General features: G+C 49.7%; 1 protein-coding gene across 1 annotated transcript in view; it reads right to left on the reverse strand.

Moving 5' to 3' along the window:
• Window positions 1-2,512: 2,512 nt before the first annotated feature.
• Window positions 2,513-11,154, reverse strand: part of LOC144120655 (uncharacterized) — a 74,758-nt gene continuing 66,116 nt past the window's right edge. The window contains exon 2 of the mRNA XM_077653284.1: window positions 2,513-5,089. Within this exon, the coding sequence (XP_077509410.1) occupies window positions 3,060-5,066 (2,007 nt within the window). The 5' untranslated portion in view covers window positions 5,067-5,089 and the 3' untranslated portion in view covers window positions 2,513-3,059. The remainder of the gene's footprint in view (window positions 5,090-11,154) is intronic.

Below are 11,154 nucleotides of genomic sequence, written 5' to 3' on the forward strand. Positions count from 1 at the left end.
CATAGTTTATTGTTATTCAGTGTGTCCAAACTAAAGGGTTTTTTGACTGCTCGCGGAAGCAGTAAAGCTACAGACGCAGCTCGTTAGGAAAAAGTTACTGCGCAGATGACTCTTCAACAAATATAACCACGTTCGTGGTGCTAAGCTTTACAACATGCACAGAGGAAAATATGCCACGCCACCGTCAAAGATGCTGCTAATTTCCGCGCTATAGCTGGGAATCATACTTTTACTGATGATCAAGGCGGTTAAACGCGCAGATTAAACTGCGCACCATGCATCTCTGACAGTCTGTCGCCAAATGTGACGTCTGACTCACCGAAGCGGGATAGAGAGACAAAGGAAGGATGCCTATAGCCGAAAAAAGAATGCAGCCGACAAGTGAAAAGAGGCATGCACGCGAAGGCTTCAAGCGGTTTCCGCTTTATCGCTCGTACCCCAACCGTGGGAGCTATTAGCAGCCCGCACGACTTCTTTGCCCGTAGGGCTACAGAGTGCCATCGTCTGAAAAAGTTCGCTGTGTTTCCTTCTTCCACTTTTCCTTCTTCCCGGAAGTGAGCTCTCGGCTCAACGTACAGAAGCTTTGTGTTTAGCGCGCGCTGTCTTCTGAATGAACGCGCACGACCGGCTCATATTTGCGCAGTGAATGTCTGGGACTTTCCGCGCCGAAAAAATTAGGCTCCGCAGCACTTTAGCATTGAAACATTTCTCTCCTGAAGGGGAAGCGTGCCGTTGTTCCCCCATTTTTTTTTCTTCACTCTGTGTCAGCATCACGGAAGAAGGGCGCGCTGGTGTTCGAGAAATCCAAACTCCAGGACCTCTTAGTATTTCATCGTATATCATTCAGAGTATTATTTTTCAAGCTGCGGACTGTACTCTGCACGGTTTCCGTACAGCTTCTGTGTTTTAAAATTTGGTCGCTCTTTACGCGATTCACTATGACAGGTGCAATGCAGCATCAAAATCCTGACGACGCGGCTCGCTGCCTCAAGAGCATAAAGTACGCTTGCCGGAATGATCAGCGCTCGAAGGCTGTTTTTTTTTTTACTTTTTCTTGTGGCAGCAAAAGTATGTTTGCTTCCCCGGACGTTCCTTGCTTCGCACATCGTGAAAAAGTAAAAATATTTGACTTTCTGGTGCAAGTCCCCAGCGCCGCCACCGTCGCTGGAAGGTGGGAGTAGCTCCCTGATTGACACTGCTTTCATTATAGTGCACAGCTGCATTCTCTAGTCTTTCTAAAGGACGGGTCCCTCTTTTGCAACTTCAGTGCGGTCCAAAATCACAGAGCACTCACTGCGCTCCCGAGCAGCCATCCAAGTTGGTTGCAATGCCTAAATCCGCTTGCTGCGATTGGTATAGTCAAATAAATGCCGACTTACTGACGCTTCGCTACGAGATTACTTGTAATTTTATTTTAAATGCACGTCCTTACGCGTATGCATTCAACTAAATACGCTTCTTAAGACGCTGCTGCAAGTTTTTGATCACCACAAAGGTCACAGGCAGAGAGATTGAACATGTGGCCACAATTATTTTGGCTGCGCTTAGGGAACGACGGAACTTGATATGTTTCGATTTAAAATGACAAACGAACTTCTGCCCCGGAGTCGAGGGACTAGGAACACGCGGTAGTGGTTCGTCGCGATCGCTTAATGCTGGAGGGCTATGAAGCTAGAAGGGTGTGCGACACGCCGGTGGCACAGGGTTGCCGTGCTAACTGATCAATCTAAGTTCAGTGGCAAGCTTCCCAGGCTTTCTGACGTCGCGGCAGCGCTTGGTTGACAGGAACATTGGTTCACCCACTCTTGCCATCCGTAGGCGAAGATGGTCCGCCAACCTGAAGGCTCACAACATTCCTCGGTGATCCTCGCTAGGATATGGCTCTAATAGAAGCATGCGATACAAGGCGGATCATCTCTGAGTGCTGTGCATATTTGCTGTTTACTGACCTTACTGCTCGTTATGAAGACCTCTTGTAACCCGGAGGTAGTGGTTCTCACAAGGCCTTTCGCCACTTTGCAACTTCAAGCGTCCACTGCAACCACCCGCGTAATAAAATGCAGAAAGCAAATGTGGAATTTTTAAAACACCGTTCCGCTCTGTTTTTCAGTTTTACTCCCTAAATGCGCCTTTGTCATTCTAAACTTTTTCATTCACCGTTGAAGGCAACGAATTTCAGACAATCCCTTTGAAGTGCGGTTAATTTCGACGGTTTCACATTTCTCCTTTTTCGCTGCTTCACCAAGGCAAACTTGTATCACCGGTGGAAAGGACGTGCGTGCCTATTTCTCGGCCTTAACGAGCCATAGTAGAACTATTAGCTAATTACTGCTTAGATTTGATTTAATGCAACCGATAGAGCAAAAAAGGTTGCAGAGAAATAGAAAATGACAAAAATTCAATAATTGAGACAGGCGTGGCATCCATCTTTTCGTGTTCCCACAATCCACGACTCATTGGTAAACAGCCACGTCAAACAAGGGTTTCAACGAAAGCGGCAGGTACAACTACGTATAACAATATACTATCTTTTATTAAATCAGGTAATTGATTCCGTCTGAAAACCTTTGCAGTCGCGCAATAGTATTAAAGTACAATTGATTGGCGCGCCGCCGTTCACAAACTGCTACACGGAATCTTGCGTTTCGACTTGAATTCGCTGCACCAGCGAGTAAAAATTTCCTTAGTGCACTTAAGTTGCACGCCAGAAGGTGTACACGGAAATCAACATTATCACATTCGCAAATATACAGCACAGTTTCTTCTTCGCAGCTTTGAAAGCAACATCGGACGAAGGCGCACTTGATTGAAGCGAGAGACGAGAGCATGATGGGTAACTCGTCGGGGGGGGGGGGGGGGGGGGGGGTTAGCACGGTGTTTTCTCTCCAACTTCCAGGTCGCGTTCCAGTGCGCCTATAGAGCCGCGGGTTAGCCGCGTCCCGCACCGGCGCGCCTGTCTCCTACTCTCTGCGAGGTTCCACCCGTGTTCATGCGCGTGAGGGAACACGCGCGCTTTTCGGGTGTATCACAGCAATCGTCAAGTAGTCCCGACCGCAGGCCTACTTCTTGCAGTGGCAGTACTTTTCCCAGCGGTTCCCGCGCACACACTTGGAATGCGAGCTGTACCAGTCCAGGCGGTCGGCCTGTTGCACAATGGTGAAGGTAGACGCCTTCCAGTCAACCGAGTGTTTCACGGTCGCCTCGAACAGCGCGTTGTTAGGCGTGGCGGAAATCTTGACCCAGTAGTTGCTGTCTGTCGTGTTCGCCTTGGCGCCAGAGGACGCGACAGTTCCGTTGGCGTACGGGTAGAACTGGATGCGCAACACGGACTTGAGCGCCCACGGCTCACACTTTCCCTTGAACTCTTTTTTCACCACGTCGTTCACGCTGGCGATCACAAAGCGCCCCAACTTGAGGGAGAGCGGGTGAGTCCCGGGAAACGCCTCGGTCTCGACACACGCGCAAAACTGGGTCGGCACAGAGGCGTCGGCACACGTCCTCGTCTCGGGCAGTTCGTAGAAGAGGCTCTGGCCGTGCTTGGTCACGGTCTTCGGCAGGCCCGAGTCCAGCAGCTGCAAAAGCGTGGCGTGCATGTCGAAGTGCGTCGACAGCCGTCTCTGGTTCACCTCGAGCGACGCGGCGAAGTCCGGGTGCTGGCGCAGGAACCAGGGCGGGAACACGAGGAACGCGTAGGGAAGACTGTCTTCGAAGCGACCTATGTAGGTCTGACGCAGGCCGCCGAACCTGAGGCCATGGTCGCTCATGAAGGCCAGGACGGTGTTGTTCAGAATGCCGCTGTCGTGGAGCTTCACCAGGGCACCCTTGAACGGGGCGTCGCAGTGGCCGGCCATGTTGAGGTAGTCGTGGGCCAGTTCGCTCATCCAGATGTAGGCAAAGAAGGGCCGTGTGTCGAACGTCTTCAGCAGGCCCAGCATGTAGTCGAGGTACAGCTCCAGCGGAGGCCTGGGTCCCAGGCAGTAGGAGTTCTTCTTCAGCTTGGACTTGTCGATGGCCATGACAGCGTGGCGCGTGTAGTAGTCCGTCGGCGCGTGTTTTAGCCCGTCGCCCACGTAGCTGTACAAGCCGTACTTGGGTTGCTCCTCGTGAAAGACAGTGCGGTATCCTTTCTTCGCGTACAGCTTCCACAAAAAGTCGAGGCTGTCGAAAAATTTACCCCCAGTGAAATTCTTGGCCTCGTCCCCACTCATGCCGGTCAGGATTGGCGTTTGATTCGGGTAGGAGTTGAGGCCAACCTTGTTGTAACCCATGAGCTCGTAACCCTTGAGGAAATTGCGCACGTATTTGCCGGTCTCGTTGAAATGTCGGTTGAAGTTGAGTCGCGACACCGAGTCGAGGCCTAGTATGAGGATGTTCAGGCCACTTCCTTTGTCTTCCGCTTCTTCTCGCGCCTTTTCACACCGTTCCTCCACATCCTCCTTGAGGAGCGGCACTAGCAGGTACTCCTGGTGGAACATTTTCTTCCCCTGGTAGCACTGCACGTGAACATACTCCACAGTGAGCGGCTCGCCAAAGTTAAGAGTCTTTTCAGGCTTGAAAAAGAAGCTGTCGTCCGGCACGCGAATCGACTCGTTGCGATATATTTCGATGTACGTGCATCGAACGTCCTTCGGTTTGTACTGGAACGTCTTTAGCAGCGACGCCTCGTCCACCACCGGGGTGGTGCCGTTCACGAGCCGAATGAACGAAGGTTTGCCCTTGCAGCTGTACCGGCCCACCTTCTTGTAATACTTGCGGAGGCTCTCGTCGAAGAGGTCAAAGTTCGGAATCTTACAGCCGGAAGTGTTCACGATGTATCGTTCTCTCTCGGGCGCGACCGTGGTGGCTGCCTCGGAAGAGGTCGATGACGCGAGTGGTAGCCGCGTGCTGACTGCATCGGTGTGGTTTGGGTAGCCGGCGGTCGCCGACTTCTGCTTGGCCTGCGTGGATACGTAGTAGGCTACCGGGCCTTCCTTCGGCTCGAAGATGACACCTTTGTGGATGCAGTAGTAGCTGCCCAGCACGAGGAATCCCAGGAGCAAGGCCCGGAAGGCAGGTCTTTCCGGCATTTAACTGCGGCAGCGCATGGAACCTGCGACAAGACATAAAAGTATGCTGTCATGCGACGCATTCATTCATCCAGTCATCCTTATTTCAACGTACGTGTCTGTCGCCCGCCATCTGTAACTTCATCCAAGATTTTGTCTGCCAGTTGGCAGCGCATGAGCAATGGAAGATGCAGATGACCCTAATGACAGATGTAAGATCATCACTAGCTATATCTCTGCTAATGAAAGACAAATTATCGCTTTCAGATATTGCCAAGTAGTGCTTCTCGCTGTTAGCTTCATTCATTTTTTTTATAAGCAATAGTAGTAAAAACACTTGTTTCGGAAGAGAAAAGTTAAGGCATAAGGGTGGGGGAGAGAGGGTTCTGGAGCTTCAGTGGTCGGTCTTCCCTATTCAATGCTCTTTTTTTCCTTCTTTCTCACAGACGCTTTGAGAGGCACCCTCTCTGCCTTCGAGTACCTGACAAGCTGAAGTAAGACAAACCACTTTAGCGATTTCGGTACAGAGGTACAAAGCGAGATGCTACGTAAGAGCGATCGAACGCAGCAGCGATGCTCAGCCATTCAGACCCACCATCGGCTAATACGCCTTTAGCTTCAAATTCTCTGCGCGCAGATGACCTGCATCGAAACAGTCGAAACCACCCAGCACTCATCGCAGAGAGCGCGCAGTGACCCGCTGTGACGGCCCCTAAAGCCCATTCCTCTTCGGTCCGCCCGAAGCGCGCTGCATGCAATGATCCGGCCGCTACGGTCCCCGAAGAGCTGGGACATATTGGCATTCCACAGCGCTTCGTCGAGAATAGATGGCGCCAGTGACGCTTAATGCTACCTCAGCCGGGCGTGATGAAACACTGACCCCGACCACGTTCACAGCGCACGCTTACGCACTAACCTGAAAATAACTAAAGGGAGAGTGTTTCGGCGCCACCCGGTCGCATTTCATTCTTCCCGGTCTGTCGTCGAAAATACGGAGCCCGTTCGTGTACGGCGCAGGGATCATCGATCAACGAGGTCCGTGTAAAACAACGAGGGGAAAAAAAATGAAACGATCGCCGGCAGGGCGCGGACGTGTGCCCGGGAGTACGTGCCGACCGGAGAGCCGGGCCGTCTCTTGGGAGGAGGGGTTCGTCGCGGTTCGACTCGAACGCGCCGCCAGGTGGGGGCGTCCGCGAAGGGCTCTCTTGGTCGATACGATACGACCCCTCAAAAGTCTATAGTTGCTTTATTTTCCCTTCGAGGCAGATATGCCCCAAATAATAGTGCTTTCTTTTAATAGCCTCACTCTGCTGTTTCTTGTCGCAGAAATGGGCAGAAACATGCAAAAACTCAAATGCTTTGACGCGGAGACGTGGGCTGCTTTTAACATGACAGAGAAGGGGTGCAGTACATCGCAGAAATTTCAGCTACGAAAAGGATATCTCTCTAGGTTGTAGACGTGATTTGATTTAAATAATTACCATCTTTCAAAAGTTACAAAGCCCACATTATTTAAGAGGCTAACGAAATTTTTGGGCTCCTCATGCATAAGAGTCCCGCGGCAATTTTGTTTACGAAAGAATAAATCCACTGAGTTGGCGCTAACAGATAGTAAGAAAAAGCTTGCATATTCTTTACACAAGAATTCTGCACGTTTGGAATATTTGGTCACACCAGTAAAGCATTCGATTATGATTAACATACGATACTATTCGGTAAAATCATTAGTTACGATATTAGAAGGTACCCTGGCTCAAAGAAATACAAAAAGCTATTTCAGTAAACAAAACCAGTGTGTTATACGAGGAACTAATGCATCCGACCAGAGAACAGTAACAAAGGGAGTCCTTCAGGACTCCAGACTCGCAGCACTTATCTTTTTCTTTTATATTAACGACATATGTAACGCTGGTTTTAGGAAACCGGAAAGCATTGTTTTAGGAAACCGCGCACCCTAAAAGCTCCTCCGAGTGGTACGCACCACAGCTGCAAGAAAAGTGAGCACCGACTACTCAGAGAGGCCTGCGGTAGCGTTCAAGAAGGACAACTTCGCCTGAATGTGCTCGCGCGAAAAGTGCTCATTCAAAAAAGTGGCAGTGGCTTAACTTGTCTAACACTGGAATTCGCGAAAAGCAAGAACGCTTGCTAAGCGTCTCAGGCTCGTCCATGGAAGCTCCGCTGCACGCTCGCGACAGCCGTTCTCATATATACCTGCGAATATATACCCACACGACCACGTGGTTATTACGTGGAATCACATGGTCTTACGACACCCCCATCAGACGTGGCTTCACATCACCCCATCGGATGCTCCTAAGCTCAAAGGTCAGCCCAAAGGTCACCCAAGGTCGAAGGTCAAAGGTGAACTAAAGGTCATGGGTCAAGATCAGTGGCCAAGAGTTAGGCACCATAACTGTACCACATATGGTCATACACGGCTAACGTAGTTGGGCTGAAGGTCGTTCAAAGTCATTCTCCGGCCTACGCGACGTCTGCTTTACCTAGCGTAGTGAAGTTTTTTCGCTTCAAAAATAAGAGACGCGCCACATGATGGCGCCGCGAGAACGCCTTTTACGCAGCCCGTGTCGGTATTCGCGCTCTTTGGGAAAGTAGGTTTGTTCAGCGGCCATTCTCCCGTGTTCTTGTATTGTCCGGCCCCTTTCATACGCCGTCGCCTTCCTTTGCTCGAAAGCGCCCTGGTTGCCCAAGCGAAACGCGACGTTGTCGGTTGCATTCTCTGTGCTCTCGTGATCGGCTTCCGTCGCAGGTGGCCCGGCGTTTACCTGGCCCGCTTGTGTGCTGCATCAGGCTGACCACACACAAGGTGGGGGCGCTCGTTTATTGCCACGATTTCTCTCTTTCACGCCACGCGTCTGAGTGTATTGTATTCGCGGCATTCTCTTTTGGTCGCCGTTCAGTCCATTTACTCCTGTAGCTCGCACACAACAGCTGAGTGGGCAGAAGGCACTCTATAGCTCTCCCGTCTGCCTTCATACAGTGCGCGGTAGACACTACGCTACGCTTACGGAACTCTGCAACGTACATCTTATTTGCGGTTACCAAATTCGCCCCAGTCTGCGTGCCTGTGGGCGAAACAGAGGTCTTAACTAGTCATGCCAAGCCTAGACAAGTTTATTTTACTTCTCGAAAGAAAACGATCTAAGACTAAAACCTGTTAAAACAGCTTTACGACGTCCTGGCTTGGTGCACGCTCAAATCTGACGGTCAGCTCAGCTCTGACGAGCCAAGAAACGCGAAAAGCACGGGAGCTGATTGCACACACACTCATTATATTCTCCGTTGCGTAAGACGTGCATAGATGTAAGAAAACCATCAAGAAGAAGGAACGAGAGACCAAAACACACGCACACAAAAATCCAATCCTCAGGGCAGATAATTTCCTTCATAGCCTTGGCGACTGATGGAATGCTCACACATAACTTCTTTTACGTGCGACGGCTTTATGCATGGTCTCAGTCGTAATTTGCCATGCACGCCTATCAATCACAATGTCTGTCCAAAATCCGAACATCCAGAAATTCAGCGCTCTACTTTCATTCTCTGCAGTGATGCAATGACGTAGTAGGCGCACTGAAATATCGGTGACCTGCCCCAGTGGTACTTGTAGCTTACGGTATTTATTTATATCGACCCCTGAATTACCCGATCTACAGTGAGATACCCCTTGAACGAATTTTTCAGTTCCACAAACTTTGGCGAAATCCCGCTCCGAAGCTTCGCTGCGTCCAATGCAAACGTGTTCCAGTTAAACGATTTCAATCACAATGTGACTTTCCGTCCAAAGAATATTTTGCGAAGTATTAAAGGAAGATTGAGTACAACTCCATCCAATTATTAATTCTCTGGCTCTCTTTTGGGTTTCGTACAGCAGCAAAAGACACAGTTAAGCCGATAAAATTTAATATAAAATTTTTCCGCCCCTCGATTTAAATTTATCACGTCTGCGCCGATGACGTGACGTCTACTCCGTCACGTCTACTGGATGAGTAATGCAATAACCTCATGCGGTTTGTCATACAAACGTCATGCAATTATCACACAATTGTCATGCAGATGTCATGAAATATCATACAAACTGAATGACATTTGTATCAAGAAGCCTGTATGAGCTTATTGCATCATACAACTTTTTTCAGTATAGGGAAAGGACTGGTTGCCACCGTTTTGAGGTAACTGGCGGTGTAGCACATCCCCGGGATCCGCGCAGAGAACTTGGTGTTTAGGTGTTAACTAATGTACTTCACTAGCAAAATCGGTCGGTCGTGGAGACATATTTCGTTTTTTGATCGTTTCTAGCTTATGAAAGCTCCGTTATCGTTGACAGTAGTCTCTCTGTGATTACAACTGGGTACCTAGAGATACAAGCTTATCCGGCTTCTCTTTGTCGCTAATGTCCCTTCAACGTATCGTTTGGGGATAACAATGCAATATATCGGCATGCGTAAAGAGAATTTCGTCCGCGAAACTTCGAACCTCGCTGTGCTGAAGCGGGGCACCTTCTAAACTTCTCAGCGCCGTACTTTCACTTGCAAAAACTTCGGAATTCCACTTATGTTTTGGTGAGGTGTGGCTACGGAACAGGCTTTTAATTCTATAGCTTGTGCTGTAGCCGATCGCATTGTCCCACTCCGACTTTCCAGAAGACGAGGTAGAACCTGTTTACGGAGAAAATACGGATATAATTTCAGCAAATGACAATGTGCGTATAGCAATTGGAAGCCTTTGCCGAACAGCAGGAAATTGCGCGAGGAAAGACGTGCATAAAAGCACAGTAGAACCCTCCCAGTTTACGCAGTTAACGCTAAATACAAAAGTAGGGCACAAGTTGGTGCATTTTATCAAGACTGCCGAGCAGACAAAATATTCATGGAATTTCCAGTATTGTGAAATAAATACATTTGAGTGCTTGCAATGTTGTTTGGTTCAGGATAATAAATGGCAGTGCACTCTTCTATGTTCAGTGAACTTTCACTTAGGCAAGCATTACTTGGAGCCTCTGAAGTTCATTCAAGTGGCAATCCACGCTATTCCTGCCACGTTCCAGTTGCAGACCACATGAATGGGACACAAATGCTGGTAACTAGCACTCACGATCACGCGTCTTCGAGAGCCGCACTCTTGAAAGACATGAGATTTCCCACTGCCTTACATAATGTGCGCTCAGCGCGGCAAACAGTTGCTGCTGTGGTACCTCGCGGGCCAGAGCGCTTGTCTGCTAAGCCTGATGACCGGGGTTCGATCCCTGCCGCGGCAGGCGCATTTCGATGGAGTAGAAACGCAAAAGGCGCCCGTGTGCTCTGCGATGCCAGCTACGGCTTTCTCTATTCCTTCTTTCACTCCCACCTTCCTCCCTTCTTACACGGTGCGGTTAGGGTGTCCACAGACATGAAGCATTTACTGCGCCACGTCTTTTCCTCAAAAAATATTTTTTTTCAGGAACCGGTCCACGTCGGTTCGGTTTTCCGAAAAGCGGCGCGGCCCTAAGGCACAGAAAAGAATGCGGCCGCATTCGTCGCACTGAATCTGAACTCGCTTCCGGACGAGCCACGTGCAGGTCGAATCGACTCGCTCAGTGCTCAAAGGGTAGACCGGATTGGCTTTCAAAAAGAGCATCTGGGGAGACAGAAATGGGCGAAAGGTGGCGCCACCCGTACAAGCGGCAATAAGCGCAGCAAGATCGGTCGTTGTGTTTCGATCCGTGAAAGCGCGCTCTGGGGCTAAGAGAATAGCCGTATAAATATCCAAAAGCAATCGGCGCGAGCGCTTCGGGGGACGCGTCCTTTTTCCTATTTGAGAGAACCCCTATGCGTGCACGCGAGTAGTACATACAGATGGCCTTTGCACTTATCGATTGAGGCGCACACATATAAAGCACCATTTACCCCGTTAATACTTGCGGCTTACTGACTTTTCCAAGGCCGTCGTACTGTTTCCATCTACGCAGACAAGTATTTAGTTGGCCGTATAGTCTACAGTTCTTCCTAATTTTTAGGGGAATTTTTCTTCTAACTTCCAGCCCAAAGCCGCCCGCCTCAAATGCACAAATCTCCAAGACGCCATTTACCAATCATGTAGAAGCGCAAAAAAC

Source organism: Amblyomma americanum, chromosome 2, assembly GCF_052857255.1.
Source record: "Amblyomma americanum isolate KBUSLIRL-KWMA chromosome 2, ASM5285725v1, whole genome shotgun sequence".
In the NCBI taxonomy this organism is placed as follows: Eukaryota; Metazoa; Arthropoda; class Arachnida; order Ixodida; family Ixodidae; genus Amblyomma; species Amblyomma americanum.